Genomic DNA, 19863 nt, shown 5'->3' on the forward strand with positions numbered 1-19863 from the left:
GACATGATTTGCAAATACTTTCTCCCATTCTCTTGGTTACCTTTTCACTTTCTTGATAATGCCCTTTGATGCACAAAAGTTTTAAATTTTGACAAAGTCTAGTTTATCAATTTTTTTTTTTTTTTTTGCTTTCGGTGCTCATGCTTTTGGTGTCCTATCTGACCTCCGTATTTTGAGTTGCAGCCCAAGACCTCTGTTCTTGCTTTTTCTTTCTGTAGCGTTCGCCATCTCCTAACACGCTGTATGACGTGGTTATCCCACTTACTCACTTTGCTTCCCCGAAGGCAGAGATTTTTCTGCTTTACTCTCCACTGTGTCTCCAGCACCCAGAATAGGTCCTACCACACAGTAGGTGCTGAATTCATATTTGTCCAATAAATGTTGGAGGTGAGATAGAGGAATAATATCCACATTTTCCTTCTGAGTCAGCTGTCGGGTTTTTAGAGCAGAGAACTTAATCGAGGCTATAATGGTGGATACATGTCATTATACATTTGCTCAAGCCCGTGGATTGTTCAGCACCAGGAGTGAACCATGGACCTTGAGTTGTTATGATTTGTCAATATAAATCATCGGCTGTAACAAATGTACCACTCTGGGGGGATGTTGATCGTGGGAGGTGCTGTGCATGTCAGGGGGCAGGGGGCATATGGGAAATCTCTGTACTTCCTCAGTTTTGCTGTGAACCTAAACAAGCTGGAAAGTTTTTCCTTAATTCTCCAATACTCCCTTTGAATATATGATTTTAGCCACCATCATAGCAAACTGCATCGTCCTTGCCCTGGAGCAACACCTACCTGACGATGACAAGACCCCCATGTCTGAACGACTGGTAAGTGATGTCTCTCTTAGGGGTTTCTCCTTTGCTTCGGTGGCAAACTGATGTGGCAGTGAGAGCAGAGGGCCACTGGTCTTGGAGCCAAGAGCTGGATCGTGGGCCCCCTGCCCAGGGGAGCCTAAATTTCACGAACACCAATAATCCGGGAAGAAAGATGCCCTCCCTGCGCATCTCCCGTCCTTGCTGCCCACAAGACCTGGCATCAACCAGGAGGGGGTGAGAGTGGTCACATTGTCCATGAAATGTCACATTCAAACCAAAATTCTTATGAAAAATACACCAAAATACAGAGAACAGTAAAATGAACCCCTCCCCCATGAACCCATCATCCAGATCCAACAATTGTCAAGATTTTGCCTCATTCCTATTTTCTGTCTTTTTATTTTCATGGTTTATCTTTCTTGGTCAAAGTTTTTTAAGGCAAATCCCAGACAGCTTGTCAATTGTGGCCATATACCTAAGTTTGCATTGCTAAAAATACAGGCTTTTTTTACATCACCACAGTTTTGTGTTCACGCCCAACACAATTAACAGTGGTTCCTTGGGATCATCTCAGACCCAGTCAGTAATTACATTTCTGTGATTGTCTCAAATGGCATTTTATAGTTGATTTGTTTCAACCAAGATCCAAATATGGTCTAGATTGTGTTATGTCACTTAAGACTTTTAATTTAGAGCAATATATTCTTTCCTGTCATTGACTTATTGCAGAAACCAGTCCAGATGCCCTAAGGAGTGTCCCACATCCTGATTTTTGCCTGGTGACTTACTTATGATGTCAACTTAGCTTGTTTTTCCATCCCCTGTGTTTCCTATACATGGATGTCAGCTCTGGAGGACATTTAAAGTCCTTATTTAAAGTTGCTCACTTCATGAAACTCTGCAGAGCTGAAAACTAGCATTAAGATCCTTCTTGATTGTCCTAGTGACCCCCTCAGCTCCTTGGGTCCCCTCCTTGCATTCTGACAATACAATGGAGGAGACTTCTCTCCTTCCTGTCACTTTTAGAACCAGTTGTAATAGCTCCAGTGTAGAGGGGCCTGGGGGATGTAAGAATCCACTGGTTCCTAATTCATACAGTGTTGATGGTCTCAAGACTTTTTAATAGTTATACATTATAGTGTATATCCCAGAAAAGTAGAACTAGCCTAGCAAAATTACGATTTTAAGACACTTTCTGTTTTTGCTTGAAATGAAGCTAAGTGAAAAGTCAATTGAAAGCTAATAAGCAAATAGTAGTGCCGTGGCAAGCCGATATACAAAAAATGAAGGCAGAATGCAAATGATTGAAGCTTAAGAAACTGTCATAACAGATGGGAAAGTGTCCGTGGAGGGGCTCTGGTGGAGTGGAGCTTATAGCTTAATTTCAACTACTGTAGACCATCAGCTGGAAGCCAGAACCGGTGGGAGGTCCAGCGAGAGGATGGGGGCAGAGGCATTGGCCATTTGCCAGCCAGCGCAGAAGTATTATTCCAATATTTTAGCAACCTGAACATCTGTGCTGGTGCAGACCAGCTGAGAACCATCAGGAGTGTCAGATCTGGGGGTAAGGTCGGTGCATGGGGTCCACCCTCAAAGGCCTTGAGTGATGTGTAGGTAAACAGGCTAAACCAGCGCTTTCAGGTAGAATTTTCTGCAGTGATGGAAATGTTCCCCATCTGCACTTTCTAATATGGAAACCACTGGAAAGGTAGCTAGCGTGACTGCAGGACTGAGTCTTTCGTTTTATTCCATTCAAATTAATTTAAATTTATTCAAATTTAAGCAGCTAATGTAACCAGTGGCTGCTGTATTGGACAACACAGGTCCAAACAATTCTATTTCCCCAAGTGGTATGTGAAGTTGACCAAAAGGAAAGAAGGGAGTGTCTTTCCCTTGTATCTGTTTCTCTTGCAAAAGCCTTCAGGCAGGAGAAGTCGAGGAAGGGTGTGGTGGGGGCAGGGAGCACTAGAGGGTTTCGAGAGGGGAGGGGAGGTGGGTACAGATCTCCAGGTGGGCTGGTTCCCTGGTCATTCCACCCTCTGCGTAGCCAAAGACCTGACCTTACCCTCTCTCCCTTCCAGGATGACACAGAACCGTACTTCATTGGAATTTTTTGTTTTGAGGCTGGCATTAAAATCATTGCCCTTGGATTTGCCTTCCACAAAGGCTCTTACCTGAGGAATGGTTGGAACGTGATGGACTTCGTGGTGGTGCTAACAGGGTAAGTGAAGTGTGCTGTGTTTCTTAGAATTATCTTGAATTACAAGGACTTCAGAAACGTAACAGTTGGTGTGGTCCAGGCTAGGCCCAGGGAGGCTGGGCCCCCATGTTCTTCTGCCTTCGTTCACCCCACCTCCAAATCTCAGCTGCATATTACAGCGGATGCTTTCTGTTACTATTAGAATAATAGCTTATTAGAGTCAACTGCTTTCAAAGTGCTTTATGTGCATCCTCTCATTTAATCCTCACAACAACCCAAATGAATTAGGAAATATTAATATTCCCATGTGACCACTGAGGAATTGGAAGCACAGAGAGGAACTTGCCTGAGATCACCCAGCTAGTAGGTGATAGAACTGGGATTTGAAGCTGATATTATGTGATTGAAGCAGTCAAGCTCTTAACTGTTGTGCATGCATGGTCCTTTTGCTTTGCTTGGGATGTCTTGCCCTATTTTAAATTGGTTAATGTTTGCTAAAGACTTTTGGATGCAAGAGATTGTGGTAGGACTATGGAGAAAACCGGTCTAGATAAGGTGCAGTCACTGCCTTCCAGGAGTTTTCAGATCTGTATACAGTGAACCCTAGTTGAAAGGTGGATGTGTATACACTTTCCGTCAAGGACCCTGCATAAGGAAACATTAGCTACTATCACACACAAAATCCAAAACTAGGTTATGACTTAAACACAACAGAAGTTTATTTCTCATGCATTTTAAGTTCAAAACAGCTATTCCTCACTGGCAGGCTTCTCTCCTCCGAACAGTGATTGAGGGGCCCAGACCCTTGCTATATTGTGGTTTCTCCTTATTAACCCACAGCTTCCAAGAACTTTCTGCTTATCTGCATCAAATAACAGAAGAGAAATGAGCGTGGAAAGTGATACTTGAGAGGTTTATGAGCCCGGGACTTGGCACATATTCCAGTCATATGCCTTTGGCTAGAAGCCAAGTCGCATGCCCAAGTCACATGCCCACATGCACAACACTACAGGGGAAGCTGGGAAATTGAGACTGTGCATAGAAAGGAAAGAAAATGGATTTGGTGAATGGCCAGCCAATCTCTGACACAGACCCCAAAGCCCTTTATCAGGTCCCAGTACGGGCATCACCATTCGGTGTTGATTTCTGCCTCTGCCCACCCACTCCTCTCCCTCTTCTCTTCCAAGACCCCTCTTGGTTGGGAGGCCTTCCGTATAGTTCTCCGCTGTGGGGCCATAGTCCTCTGTGGGTTCATATTTCCCCTCTAGGCTCTGTTGCTGCTCTAGGGCCTGTCTCTCTTGGCAGACGTCATGGGTCTTAGCACTCATACTGTGTTGGCTAGGCTCTCACTATTCAGGTTTGGGGAACATATGTTGTTCTGAGCAATGCTGCTTCTCACAGTAGGAATTGTGCCATGTGGGCCTGTTTCAGTGGAGGCAGTCAGAGGTGAGGAGTCTGTTTTGAGTACTCTGGGTAGCTCTAGCAGGTAGGTGTTTCCGAAGGGACCTCTGTTGGCTGTGCCCACAGTCCTGTGGTTTGAGACGTTGGCAGGTTCCAGAGACGTGTCACGGCATTGGGCATTTTTCTCTTAGCTTGCTAGGAAACTTGTCTGTGAAATAGCCCAGTGGCTGACTTTGTTGTTGTTAAAAAAATGTATAATAAAAATAAGACACATTCAAAAAGAAGCAGAGGACAATAGAACAAATACCTGTGTGTGCAAATATTCATTCAATGAATATTTAGTGTGTACCTACTATGCGCCAGGCTCGGTGACACAGCAGTGAGTGAAACAGACAAAAGTCGCTCTTCTTGTGGAACCTATATTCTAGTGGTGAAGAAAGACAAAATGAATGAATGAATGAATGAATGAATGAATGAATGAATGAATGAATGAAATGTCTAGCATGTAGATGGTGGTAAGGGCTACAGAGAAATAATAAATCAGGGAAGGGATGGGATGTATTATGAGCAGGAGGGCTAGAAGCTAGGGAAGTTTCATTAGGAGGGTGATATTTGAATGAAAACCGGAAAGAGGTGAGTGAATGAGCCATGAGGATAGCTGAAGGAGGGGAGTGTTAGGCAGAGGGAACAGCAGGTGCAAAAGCCCTGAGGCTGGCTTGTGTTTGATGAACAGTGAGGCCAGGGTGTCTGGAGCAGAGTGACGGAGGGAGAGAGTAGAGGAGGTGAGCGCAGGGAGGTGATGGAGCAACCTGCCATCAAAATGAACCTTTCTAGGCCAGCCAGGCGTGGTTCAGCGGTTGAGCATCGACCTAGGATCCAGGAGATCGAGATCTGATTCCTGGTCAGGGCACATGCCTGGGTTGCAAGCTCGATCCCCAGTCGGGGGCGTGCAGGAGGCGGCTGATCAATGACTCTCTCTCATCATTGATGTTTCTCTCTCCCTCTCCCTTCCTCTCTCTGAATCAATAAAGATATATTAAAAAATAAATAAATAAATAAATAAATAAATAAATAAAGAAAGAAAGAAAGAAAGAAAGAAAGAAAGAAAGAAAGAAAGAAAGAAAGAAGCTTTCTAGCCCTAGCCGGTTTGGCTCAGTGGTTAGAGTGCCAGCCCTTGGACTGAAGGGTCCCAGGTTCGATTTTGGCCAAGGGCATGTACCTCTGTTGCAGGCTTGATCCCAGGCCCTGGTCGGGGCACATGTAGGAGGCAACCAATCGATGTATCTCTCTCACATTGATGTTTCTCTCCCCCACCCCACCCCCCCCTTTCCACACTGTCTGAAACACAATGGAAAAAATATCCTTGGGTGAGGATTTTTTAAAAAATTTAAACTTTTTAGTTCAGTTAAGTCCCTATGTTCCTTTTTCTGACCCCATTCCTTTCTTTTTCCCATCTAGAGACACTTTCCAGAGTTTTGCCTATCATTCCCACTTATGCATTTACACTTTTATTATGTAAATATATAAGAAATATATACATATGATACTGTTTTGCATGCTTTAAGTTTCTCTATAAATGTTTTCTTCTTGAACTCAGCATGACATTACTCTGATTGACAAGACTAGGTCTCATTCACCCATTTTCATTACTACTTAGTATTTTGCAGTATGAATATTCTACCAGGTATTTATCCATTGGGGTTGTTTCCAGCTTTGGGCTATTTTGAACCAAGCTGTCTCCTCGTTCTTGCGAGTGGATTTCTCTAGGGCATATACCCAGGAGTGGAACTGCTGAGTCGTGTACCATACACATCCTCAGCTTCTCTAGATATTGCCAAATTGCTCTGCAGAGTGGTTGTGCCAATTTATGCTCCCTGGGGGCTGGCTTTTGCTGGCAGGGGCTGGCTTGACCTTGCTGGCAGGAAGGAGCCTTAAAACCTTGTTTTTTGCCATGGCTGGGTGGCTCAGTTGGTTGGAGCATTGTCCCATACACCAAAAAGGTTGTGGGTTCGATTCCCAGTCAGGGTGCATATGGGAGGCAACCAATCAATGTTTCTCTCACATCGATGTTTTTGTTTCTTTCTTTCTCTTTCTCTCTCCCTTCCTCTCTCTCTAAAACCCAGTAAACATATACTTGGATGATAATTTTTTTAAAAACACCGTGTGTGTTTTTTTATAACATAGTTCTTGAAACACCCAGGAATATGTAGTAAGTCTCACTAAGTGATCAGTACATTGAAAGGTGGCCATTCGATGGGTCAGCTGGGCCAGTTGGATGTTTGTATCTGCTCCTTGATTACAGCAAGGTGGTCTTTTTTTCTAGTTTTATGACTAGAAAACTGATGAGCCTCTAGAGGAGAAATTCTTCATCAGAGGCAGAGAGCCTAAGGATGGAAGCCCACAGTTGTATCCATGAATCCTTTAAAATTGCATGCAAATTGTATGTATATTTTTTTTTTCTGGTCTTTAGTTTTCATTAGATTCTAAGGGGGCCCTGGTCCTAAAACCATGAGGAGTCACTATTGTAGGTTTCTGTCCTTTCTTATCCATTCCCCTCTCCTCCTTTCTTTTTCCTGCATTCTTTCCTCTTGCTTTTGTTGTTCTTATTTCTCCAGTAATCAACCACCTTTCCTTATTGTCTGGTGGTTCTGTCTCCTTCAAATTCAAGCACATCGCTCAAGATTTCATTACTTCAAATTCCAAGGGGCTATTTCATCTCATGTCTCATGTTGGGTTAGAAGCTAAGAACAGGGAGAGGACACTAAAAGCTCTGCGAACCTGGCCTTCTGCTCAACGTCACTGGTGGGGAAATGCCATAAACTCTTTTAACTCCATGTTCTGGGGGGAAGGGGACTTGAGTGTATTAATTTGATATTGAGACAAAGATGATTTTAATGAGCCCTTTCTGATGAACTCATTGTTTTCTCACATTTCTAAGCAAAGCACAGCATTAAAACACCATTTTTTTTTTCACAGATTACCAATGTTTTTGCTTTCTTGTGTAAAGTTTGATGGGAAAGATCTTACCCATGGATTTTTTTGTTTGTTCTATGTAGCTCAAGGCCTCGGAGAAATTCTAACTTTGTAATTTAATCAAATCCTTTTAAAGTGGACTCCCATTGTATTTGAAGGACTGAATCAAACTGAAAATGTGTAAAGAACATTTCAGATGCGTGGCTATATTTCTGAGATAACGGAGCTTTTATGGTAATGCTCAAATATATATAATAACATCGGAGCGGTCAGTTAATACAATTGTGCAAGTTAAGAAAAGAATCTGAACATTGCCAGGGTGGGAATGAAAACAATTGTTTTGTATTCACTGGCTTAGCAGCATATGTGCTCAGTAAAATGAATGGTTGCTAAACTGGAAAGTGGAACACTTCTGATCATCAGAGTGTCCCAGGAAATTCACTAAGCTGTTTAAGGAGAGGGGGACCATTGCATTGATAGAGATAGTCAAACATAACAGATACCCTGACATCAGCTAAGGCAAGGGACAGAAGAGCTCTGGGCCCTTGCCAGCTCTGACATTTTGTGACTATAAAAATAAAGGTTCCTTTTTGGAAGGCCTGTGAACTACACCAGGCTGTGGTAGGGACTAGAGAAGGCAATATATGTGTCAAATACTATGAACCGAGCTCCTGGACCTTTCCGAGTGCTTCATAAATGGGAGTTGGTGATCTGAAGGAGCAATTAAAACAAATTCCTTTGGAGGTGTGTGGTTGATGCTGCAGAGATTCCCCCGCATCTTCATCCAGCTCACCTCTGAGTTACCTGCAGCTGTGGTGGGCAGTTCTTGTGCAACCTAACCCACCTCCAACACTCTCATCTTTGGGCATCACTGTTAGAGGGTCTTCGCCAACATGGCAGGTGCTTGTTCAGACACATGACAGGTGCTCAACCCACCCAGGAGCAGCCCTTAACCACTGAGCAAGGGAGTCAGTGTGTAAATACCCTGGCTTCCCCACTGCTCAGTCGAAAACTCTGAGGTGTGTTCTACAACTTCTCAAAGGGTCCTCTGCACGATCGACTCCCAGTCGCTCACAGTGAAACTCATTCATTTGTGCACGCTTTACCAACTTCCAGTTCATTCCTTGTGATTCCATGGATCACCTCCCTAAAGTCCTTGTCTTGGATCTGCTCTCAGAGGTTCCCAAACTAACGCCAGGAGCAGTAGGTGGGAAGCCTAGTGGGTCAGAGGTTTCAGCACCCTGGACAGCACTCGGTTCACTGTTGTATGAAGGACTCCTCCTTTCTCCCTCTGTGCTTCACCCCCACCTGAGGGGGGGGGGGGGCTGAGCAAGGGCCAGATGGCCAGGTGACGTTTTTCATACTGAGCTTCTTGGCCATTTCCCCCGTGGGGCCGGAGAAGACCTTGCCATTCGTCTCTCCACAGGTTTAGGGCTGATTGAGGTCTTGTCCTCTTGAATTGCTATGACAGATTCCAGCCTGCCTCCAGAGAGGCATCTGGCCGCTGCCTCTAGTTTGCAGGGTAATGACTCCCTCTTTTCTCACCAGGACAGCAAGGGGGCTGCCTGGCAGGCAGAGGAAATCTCAGCGGAGCAGGAAGCAAGTGGGTACCTGGGACCAAGGCAGAGGCTGCCGAGCGAGAGACACCGTGCTCTGCTTTGTGCAGGGAGGAGCTACAGGGCCTGAAGATGCTGTGTGACAGAGCTCTCCAGGGAGGACCTGGGCCTAACCCAGAGACGAAGGCCCCTGCTTTCGGGGGTTGTGTAGTAGAGTGCTAAAGCTCACATCTAGGGAAGGGGGAGTCCTAGGAAAATGAAAGCCCCTCTTTGCTTAACTTCTCAGGCTGTAATGAGCCCCTTGGTGATTTCATCCAATCTCAAAGGTTTAAATACCTTCTGTGCTGACATTTCCCAAACTTAACATCTCCAGCCTGGAACTCTCTCAGAGTGCCCACTTAGAGTGGAATTACAGGCATTTCACAATCTAGACGTCCAAAACTGAACTGAGTACCTTCCTAATATTTCCTCTTCCTGTCTTCCCATATTGTTGGATGGCAGCACCATCCTTCCAGGGACTCTGGCCAAAAATCTTGACACCTCATGTCTCTCACACACACCCCATGACCAGCCTTTCTGCAAATTCTGTAGGTTCTCTCTTTAACATCCACGCAGGATCTCACTGTGCCTCCCGTCTTCACTGCCACCGTCCCCAGCCAAGCCATCGTCATCTCTCGGCTGGATTGTTGAAGCAGCCTCTGCTCGGGTCACTCTGCTCTGCCCTCCTCCCCCACAGCCTGTTATCAACACAAGCAGCCAGAAAGATCCTTTTAACACATAAATTAGATCAAATCACTTTTCTGCTCACATCCCTTCTGTTCCCATCTCACTCAGTGCAGAAGCCGAAGTCCTCACTCACTGTGGCCCACAAGGACCTGCACGATTTGCCCTCCTCTCCTCCCACCGTCATCACCCCCTCCCCTCCTCTTCGCTCACTTGGCTCAAGCTGCACTGGGCTCCTCACTATACCTTGAACGCTTCAGGCGAGTTTCCACCTTGGGGCCTTTGCACTTGCAGTTTCCTCTGCCTAGTATGCTCTTCTCCCAAATACCAGCTTATCTTCAAAACTTTACTCCAGTGTCCCCTGGCCCCTTATCTATAATTTTAACTCTCCCAACACTTTCTGTTCTCTTTCTTCTATTTAGATTTTTTTTAATGCACTTACCATTTTCTGACAAGCTAAATATTTCACTTATTTCTTTCTTTGCCTGTCTCTTCCACAAGCCAGCTCCATGAGGGCAGGGATTTGGTCTCTTCTGCTTGTAGTTGAGTTCCTCAGTGTCTAGAATAGTGCCTGGCACACAGTAGGTGCACAATAAATGTTTTTGACTGAATGAATTAGTGGTGCCTATGGCTTGTCAATATTTAAGGCAGCTTTACTGTAAAATAAACTGCTTCTCAAGGCAGAGAAGCCCCTGCCTGAGGGCCCATGCCTGTCGGCTGATCTAGGTGAGATGGTGCAGTTGGGAGCATTGACTTAACCATTGCATGTGCTATGGCTAGAATACGCCTAAGGTGGTGATCCCACCCCAGGGGTTATGGTGTGTCTTACGTCTTTAGCTCTTAATACTAAAACTCTTTTGGAGTCAGCTTTGTTAGCTACTTGGCATTAATAAGGTGGCACAGATTTGCATAGGTTTGTGTGGAGGAGGGAGTGTCTGAGCAGGGGTGTGTTCTTGGGCCTGCTGAGTATGATTGTGCAGGTTGCCCATTTAACCAGGTGGCTGGAGCATATTTTCTAAGTGTGTGATTCACCTACTTGTAAACCTCCTTTGGAGACATCAGAAGCTAAAGAGCTTCAAATACTTTACTCCCAAGGGTCCCTTCATCCCTAAGAAGCTTTGATTTTAGGAGTCAAGGTTTTGTTTGTTTGGTTTGTTTTGTAAAGTGCTTTTTGTTTGTTTTTTAGAGGGGGTCGTACTGAAGAGGCACAGGCCCTGGGTGCTTTGTTTTCACTCTTCACAGGCACATTTGAAGGCCACCCACAGAATTTCAGGACACAAAACTCTGGCATCAGGGACAGAGGAAGGAAGGAAACCTAAGACTCTTAAGTCCTGCTCTGGCCACTAAAATGTGGTCAGTGCTTTTCCCTTGCTTCATGTTGGCATTCCAGGAATGTTAAAGAGAATAATTATAAGATTGAGTGGACAGGAAGGATCAGGCGAGGTCTTTGTGAGCCACTCTGAGGAGTTTGGATGGATAGGACATTTTTAAAGCCAAAACTGTAAAGTGTGTAGCAGAATTGCACCCTGTGCAAATCTGACTTAACATAAAATCATCGGTATATAATGGGCACACATACAAAAAGAAAAAGGAAGAATATAGTAATTAAATTTGTGAGGTCATTTCTACCTGCCATGCCATTTAGTGAGTTTTTTTCCCAAGGAACATGCATGATACGTGTTCCTTATAGAACCCGGCTCAGTTAGGTCAGTTGGAAATGCTTTTCTCTGCAAGTAATAGAAGAGGCAGCTCGAAGGGGCTTTAGCATTAAGTAGAGGTTTGTGGCTTCTGACTTAGAAATCCACAAATCAGTGGACCAGAATTAATGGAGTAGCTTAGTGATGTCCTTCCATCTTCCACTCCACCTCCTTTAGTGTGCTGAATTTCAACTTCATGCTTTGTCACCTCAAGGTTGCAAAATAACTCCCACATCTCCTCACAGCCTCATCCAAGATCAGGGAAGAAAATGGTGAGAAGAGAAAACTTTTACTGGAGGTTTCTTTCTTTTGATCTAGAAGGAGAAATCTTTCCCAGAAGTTCCCAATGGACTTCTCCCTGCATATTATTGGACATGCGTGGGTCACATGACCATTTCTAGCTTCAGGAAAGACCAGAAACCAAGTATCTGGCATTTTTGCCTTTTTATGGGAGGCTGGCTCTGCCTGTAGGTAAGATGGGAGAGGGAAATTACTATGGGGACAATTAGCAGTGTCTGTCACATGTGCCATACTATTCTCAATCTTTTATATCACGTATTACTGTACACATAATACACTGTCCAGGCTTAAGTACACAAAACAACATATACTGTACTTTATGGATGATTTAAGGGTTTTTCAAGGGTATTTTTGAGTATATGCAATTTTTCTCTTGTGTACTGACTTCAGAGCCAGAACATAACTCTCCCATGTAAGACACAATGTTACTTTGGAGATCTGGGTTCAAGTCCTGACTCTGCTACTCTGAAGATGTGTGACTTGTGTCCCTAGTTCTTATTTTGTTCATCTGTTAAATGAGGCTTATATTAATACTTACCTCATTGGGTTGAGGTGAAGACACAGAAATGGTGACAGCTGAACTGGAGAGACATCCACGAAGAGGTTGGTCAAAGTTGGAAAGTGACTGAGCCCTGATGGAAGTGGGCCTGGAGAGGCAGTAATGATGGCTTTAAAAATGTCCTATCCACCCATCATAGGCATGATGGTGGGACAGACAGGAACCTGGGCTCAGAGAAACACCCCCACTTGGAGACCAGAGGGAGGAAGAAGATCTGGGAAGGAAACAGGAGGTGTAGTGGACAGGTAGTTAGGAAGGAAGGTAAGCGTAGTCAGCTCTGTGGATTGTGGCAGAAGAGAGAAGAAACCCCCTGGGGCTTTGGGGCTTTGTAATTAAGAAGAAAAGAGGGTTGTTCATAAGGAAGGTGGAGATGCATGAAACCTTGGTGACAGAGTCTAAGAAGAAAAGAAAGCAGTAAGCCACCCACCCAGCCACACACACTTGACCAATTTGGGAAGTTTGGCAAAGAAAGGAAGGAGGAAACATTTGGTAGTTTCTACCATCTGTGCCAGAGATATGATGGGTTAGGTGGTCCCATCTGGAGAATGGTTTGACTTCCTGGGTCTTTTCCCTCTCCTTTACAAAAATTTTTTTTCAGAAGGGTGAGATGGTGGGCATGTTTAGAAACATGAAGAAAATGGGCATCATATATTTTGTATAAATAAATAAAATTCTGGTTATATCATACCAAAACATCTGGACAGATCCTCATGAAACATGGAGAATGCGTTTGGGTTTGGGATGGTTGTACTTGGTAATATATAAGAAATTCGCTTGAGAAGTTCTCTGTCTGGCAGAGGTAGAATATGATCCACCAGGACAGCAGAAATTGAGGTACAACTGAGTGATCTCTTCTTGGGAGTGACATGTCTGATGTATTATGGTTTCAGATGTGAAACCTACATTAACAGGTATTCAGGTTAAGAATACCTGTTAATGTTGCCTTCAAGTTGCAACATTGCTCTGCAACCCAGTTGCTTCTTGCGCAGGCAGCTCTAGATGAGAGGGCAGCCAGAAGTTTAAGACCATGGGCTTTGGAATTTGAACAGATCAAAAACCCAACTTCACCCTTTCCAAGCTCAGTGACCTTGGAAAGTGACTGTATCTCCCAGAACCTTAGTTTCTTATCTGGAAACTGGGAGTAATAACACTCCCTCTCTTGTAGAGTTGTTTTAAAGGTTAGTAAGTTAATATCTGACACATGGTGGGCTAGGTTAATGGATGGTATTTACTAATGCAAGGTCTGAAGAAAGAGCAGGGGATGTGGTGGTTCTTGGGGCCTCAGTTTCCTCATCTGTGAAATGGGAATAATCTACCTACTCAAAAGGTAAGATTTAATGAGTTAATACCTGTAAATCACTTAGAAACTGGCATGGAATAAATACTCAATGATATCAGCTATTATAAGGCTAATAACTATAATTATAATGATGATAATAATTATTACTACTTCTCCAGGCCCACTTCCAAAGACCAGTTAGTTAACTGTAGAGAATGTTTGCTCTTAGTTGGGAACCCAACATCCGATTTGAGAAGACTCCTGCTTTTGTGTGTCATACTGCTGGATTCCAGGACCCCAAACGCACGCACAGGTTGAAAGTGGGGTAGGGGTCTCCCACCCTCCACCCCTTGGCAGCTAGGGCATGTGATTGAAACTCAACAGTTACAAGCTTCCCTACCGAGGAATTTAAGTGACTCAAAGATGAAGGGATGGCTCTCGGTTGCTTTGCAGCAGCCCGCTGCGGTGGGGGTTGGTCTGGCTGCATCACTCCTACCCATTTTCCTAGCCCCCTCCTCTGGCCCCCTTCTGTTGATTTAACTGAGCTCTCTAAAAATCCCCTTTATGCCTCAAACAGCCAGTCAGGCTCTGGTTTTTGCAACCCAGAATCCAAACTGACCCTGAAACAAAGATTTGAGGGCCAGTCGTTTGGAGATCTCGGCAAACGTAGATTGTTGAGTAGAGGCCTAAGGCACGGAAGAGAAGGCAGCCGCTAAAGGCTGCGTCAGTGAACGAGTCAGTGCTGGAGGCAGCTAGCGCTTGTTGAATCTCCGGTGAACTCTGAGAGGCTGAGTAGAACATGCTCCTCATGGTAAGCCCTCCGAGGGGGGTGGCATCCTCCCGGGCCGTGAGCACTCTGGCCCTTCCAGCTTGCCCTGCGTTCAGGCTGAGCACGCGTCTGTAGCGAGAACCTCAGGGATGTCTGCAGGGAGTGATGCAGGTACATGCACCGTGTGCGCAGTGTCGGCCTTGTTAGGTCCACTCCCCTAAGTCTGCCATGAATTGTTGCTCAACTGCTTGGCTTCCTGATGAAGCATTTTGAGAATCAGTTCATCTCTAGGGGTCACCCATGAGAAGGAAATAAAGCTCATCCTCTTGTCCCCAAACAGGAAGTGGGAACAGTCATCACTCCGTTTTCAAATTCCCACATGGGGAAGCATGCTCTGTAGGGAAGGGATGACTGAGAAGCAGCTGGAAGCCAGACCCTGGACCTTTGGGGAGTTTGGGCTCTGTTGATATTCCAAAGACAAAGAACTGTCTCCTTCTTGGCCTGGTGGGTCATAGGATTTCTGTGCAGGGAACAGCTGAGGTCAGAGAAAATTAAAGGCATGGAAATCTGAAGCAGAAAAGCCAAACAGGATCTGGTTGGGTTCTAGGACCTGGGGTTGGGGATGAGTTAGCAACATTTTTTATTGTCTGTGACTGGAGGTGATGAATAGAATTTGTTCCAGAAAGGGAGAGGTGAGGAAACCGGGCTTCTCTCACTGCGAAGTGAGAACTGCATCAGCAGGGTAGCCTCTCCACTGAGTCTGGCACAGCAACCTGTGTGTTCATGCCTGAAAAAAAACAAAAACGTGGTTCCTAAAGTCTCATTGTAGAGTTGTGTGTGGTCTGGAAATGGGGACATTTTTGAAAAAGTATATTCAGTGGCAAGTAACAGACAACCCAACTCATGGTAGCTTAAACAAACAGTGCTTATCTTTCTCATGTTACAGAAGCATTTGGGGATGGGTACCGGTTGGCATTTCTGTGTTTCTTTTCACCTTTACCTCATGGCTGCAAAATAGTTGCTGGAGCTTCTAGCATCATGTTCACATTCAAGGCAGAAAGAAGCAGGGATGAGATCGCTCCATCCAGCTCTGTCCACTTTTGTATCAGGCAAAACAAAACCTTTCCCAGAAACCATCCATTGCGCTTCTACTCACATCACATGGCCACCTCTAGCTCCAAAAGAGCCTGAGAAAATATTTAACTTTTCTAACCATTCTAGAGGCTGTTCTAACTTTTGATTTTATATATGATTAGAGGATAGATTTAATGTCATAACATTTTATTTTAAAACTTTGTTTTAATTCACCTTATAATCCTTTCTTCTGTACGCTCCTTTGTATCAGTTATGTACTGTTATAGTAATAGTGCCACATGACAGACAACCAGAAACCTGTTGGGTTAAAGTGAGAAGCATTTATTTAGCTCATTCTGCTGGTTGGCTGTGTAGGCGAGGCTTGAGCTCATTTATGCATCTGCGGTCAGCTGAGGGACAGCTAGATAGCTCCTCTTTGGTCTAGGATGGCCTTGGCTGGGACCATTGTGCTCTGCTCCACGTGGTGTCTCATCCTCCAGCAGGCTGGCTTGGGCTTGTTCACATGGCAGAAACAGTGTTCTAGGAGAAAAAAGTGCACAGGCCTCTGGAGGGCTAGTTTCAGGGATGGCACAGCCTCTCTGGCCACTGTTGACCAAAGCAAAAGATGATGCCAGTTCAAGGGGTGAGACAAAAGACCCATCTCTTAGTGGGAGAAGCAACACGTCACATTGCAAAAGGTGTGTATCCAAGAAGTTATTCATTGCGGCCTTTGGGGCCCCGATTCCTGTCCCCTGAAGCCTTCTGCCCTCGCTTCTGTTAGCCAATGGTGCCACCCCCTCCCCTTTCTTTTCATCCCTGGCTCTGAGCAGGAAATAGGATGATGACATGTTGTTATTACTGCGTCACTCACACAGTGAAAGGGACAGGAAATGCCAGCGAAGGTTCTACTGAGAGCCCAGGGCCAGTCACATGGCCACCTGGGAAACAAAATGGGGAAGATTACACAGCCTTTTCAGGTGCCATGAGCTTTTATCAAATCTCTACTTGATATCTGAGCTCTGAGTCCTCATGAGCAGTTGGAGCAAAAGAACGTATTTCTTGCCAGCCACACTTACCCCACGTAGTTCACAGCCACGCAGCCTGACTCCCTGTGTCCACTGGGGCCTTTGATTTTGTTTTGTTTTAAATGTCACCTGCTCCTGATCAGAGCTAGATGGAAACCTTGTTTCAATTCAATTGCCTCAGGGGACAGAGGCCAGACTAGTGGGCGCCTGATGGAGACCTTTTCTCCACTCTTCTCCTTCCCACCCAACTCTTTCTTTTTGTTTCTGCCCTCTTTTTTTAGCTACCCCTCTTCCCTCCTGCATTTCCAGGTTTGTGGAAACCCAGGCCAGTAGGGGAGGTCAACCTCAGAGAAAGGAAATTGGCATTAATTGAGCACCTGCTGTGTGCCAGGCCTTTCACACACCTTCAAGCCTTCCCAGAGCTCCATTTATATTGTCACAGATGAGGAAAACTAGACTCAGAGAGAAGGTACTTGTCAAAGTCTCACAGGTAGGAGAGCCGGGATTTGGAGGCAGTTCTGCCCCACTTTCCTTCTATTCACTGCCTCATTTTAGAGGGAAAATTAGGGAAAGGGATCCCAGCCTCCTCTATCAGCAGCATCTGCTCATTCACCCCAGGACCTTTGCACATACTGTTGCCTGTGTCTGGAATATGCTCTCTCCTATGTGTCTGGCTAATTCTTACTCAGATATGATATTAAAGTATTTAACATCCAGGGTGGCATGGGCACTGACTAATTAAAAAGGAGGCTTCCCCACAGAATAAGTGGCTTATTTTGCTTTGGAAGACCTGTTAGACATAGAATTCACATCTTTAAATATTAAAATTATAAACCACATATTGAGACTCTTTCACTCAGAGAGTTACATGAGAACTAGGATCAATGGAAGAATATCAGTTTGATGTTGTCTGTCTCATAGTTACACAGCATTGTAAACAAATTCATTGACTGGAATAACAGAAAGACCAGGAAGACTGTGAATACCATTTAAATTGATTGCATTTCTCTCTCTTTTTGTCCCAAGGCTATATAGTTGAATTTGATGATAAATACCAGTTGGATGTGACTTTACTAAATGCACAGAACATGCATTTCTGAGTACAGTCGTCCCCCCTTACCCATGGTTTCGCTTTCCAAGGTTTGAGTTACCCATGGTCTACAGCAGCCAAAAAATATTAGATGGAAAATTCCAGAAATAAACAATTCATAAGTTTTAAATTGCATGCCATTCTGAGTAACTTGATGAAGTCTCCCGCTGTTCGTTCTGTCCTGCCCGGGACCTGAATCATCCATTTTTCTGTGGTGTCCAGGCTGTAGAGGCTTCCTGCCCATTAGTCACTTAGTAGTTGTCTCAGTGATCAGTAACTCTTATTTTTACTTAATAATGGCCCCAAAGCACAAGAGTAGTGATTCTGGCAATTCGTATATGCCAGAAAGAAGCCATAAAGCGCTTCCTTTAAGTGAAAAGATAAAAGTTCTTGACTTAAAGAGACCACATTCACATAACTTCCATTGCAGTATATTGTTTTAATTCTACTTTATTAGTTATTCTTGTTATATCTTGCTGTGCCTAATTTATAAATTAAACTTTATCAGAGGTATGTGTGTACAGGAAAATACAGAGTATATATAGGGTTCAGTGCTATCCACGGTTTCAGCATTCACTAGGGGGTCTCTGTTTGTATCCCCCTGTGGATAAGGGGGGACTACTGTATGTGTTTCTGCTCCTACAGAGTTTTTAATGAAAAGGGAAACAATTTAGCTTCATAATAATTACATGAACAACTTTAAAACATCTAGAAGTTAATTTAGGAGAATATCTTTGAGGTAAGAAAAGAAAAAAAAGGAGGTTCCTCTTTTGTGCCAGCATCATGGTGAGGCCCAGGGGCCTTAGAGGGGGACTGAGGAGCCGGGGGCCACTCACAGGACCCAGGGAAGTACATATTTACTGATACTGTCTCTGTCCCCAGCAAGCCCTCCTGACCTCCCATGCCCGTGCTCACCATGAGACCAGCTTAGGTCCCCTCTTTATGGGCATTAGGTGGCAACAGTGTGAACCCTCGCATTGTTTTCTGGGTTAATCGCCGATCTCCTCCTTGTGGAAGGCAAAGACTGAAGCCAGAGTCTAGTACTGACCCTGAGAATGGAGCTCAGTAAACATCTCTTGAATGAATAAGTGGGTGGGTGGGTGGGTGGGTGGATGGATGGATGGATGGATGGATGGATGGATGGATGGATGGATGGATGGATGGATGGATGGATTCAGCTGGTGGTAGAGGACACCATGCCATGTGGGAGGTTTGCTGAGGAAGAGCGGGAGATCTTTAATCCAACCTTGTTGCTCTGAAGCAGGAGAGAAGCAGCGGGGAAAGCCCAGATGCAGGAACAGCCCAAATTCCCTACCAATCTGGCCTCCCCCTGGGGCTGTGCCCGCCGAGGGGCACTCTGGGAAGCTTTGGGTACCAAGAGCATTGGGGCTTTGAGAGCACAGAGCCTGGGGAAGGGCCCCTAATTTCCCATTCTGTGGTCCTTTCTAAAGCAGAGGCAGAGGCTTGAATGTTTTTAAACTGTAGGTTCAGTGACAAAGCCCCGTGATCAAGAGCGGGACCCTGGGGTCAGACAGATGTGGGATTTCCCAGCATCCAGCTGTGGAACCTGCAGCAGTGACAGTGAACACTGGCATTCACTGAGAACTTATGTGCCTGGTGCTATTCTCAACACTTTGAGTAAATTATGTCATTTAATTCTCCCAGTATATTTCTCTTGGTAGGTGCTGTAGTGTCCCCATTATACAGCTGGGGAAGGAAGACAGGCCAGGTTAGAGACTTGAAGAGAGTGAGTGGCAGGACTGGGGGGTGAACCCGGGCAGTTGGGTCCTGCCCTCTCACCTCCACTGCTCTGCTGACCTCTGGCAAACCCTTTGTCTCTCTGAACCTCAGTTTCTTCATCTGTAAAGTGGGCTTATTATAGTAATAATGGTGACCACAGATATAACGCTTACTATGACCAGGGTCTCTGCTCCAAGGACTCTTACAAGGACCATCTCAGTCCCCGCCTCCTCCTAAGATGTGCGCTGTTGTCATTCCCATTTCACATATGGGAAAACTGAGGCTCAGAAAAGCTAGCGGATTTGCCCCAAGCCACACGGCTAGGAAGCAGTGGAATTGCGATTTAATGAGGAGGCCTAGCTCTGGAATCAACAATCTTAACCAGCTGCCCTGGAGAGTTTAGCCGGATACACAGCAACCCTTCTCTTGCTAATAATAATTACTCTCATTTACTGCATACTTGTCCTGTACCGGGGCTTTTGGAACCCTCATTTGTACCTCACAGTGACTCTAAAGTTGGGGCTGTAAGCACCCCCACTTGTGGATGAAATCCCGAGGCCCAGGGTCTGACCCGTAGCCCTCAGCCAGACTACAGCCACCCGTAGGCCCTGACCCAAAGCTCTGGATACAGGATAGTTTCCACATCTCCAGGGTTCC

At 45.1% G+C, this 19863-nt stretch overlaps 1 protein-coding gene across 1 annotated transcript in view; it reads left to right on the top strand.

Moving 5' to 3' along the window:
- Nucleotides 1–731: 731 nt before the first annotated feature.
- CACNA1A (calcium voltage-gated channel subunit alpha1 A) overlaps nucleotides 732–19863 on the top strand; it is a 163898-nt gene continuing 144766 nt past the window's right edge. Inside the window, exons 1-2 of the mRNA XM_087816760.1 lie at nucleotides 732–832; nucleotides 2902–3041. Of these exons, the coding sequence (XP_087672886.1) occupies nucleotides 740–832; nucleotides 2902–3041 (233 nt within the window). The 5' untranslated portion in view covers nucleotides 732–739. The remainder of the gene's footprint in view (nucleotides 833–2901; nucleotides 3042–19863) is intronic.

Source organism: Miniopterus natalensis, chromosome 4 (assembly GCF_054644295.1).
Source record: "Miniopterus natalensis isolate mMinNat1 chromosome 4, mMinNat1.hap1, whole genome shotgun sequence".
NCBI classification, from domain to species: domain Eukaryota; kingdom Metazoa; phylum Chordata; class Mammalia; order Chiroptera; family Miniopteridae; genus Miniopterus; species Miniopterus natalensis.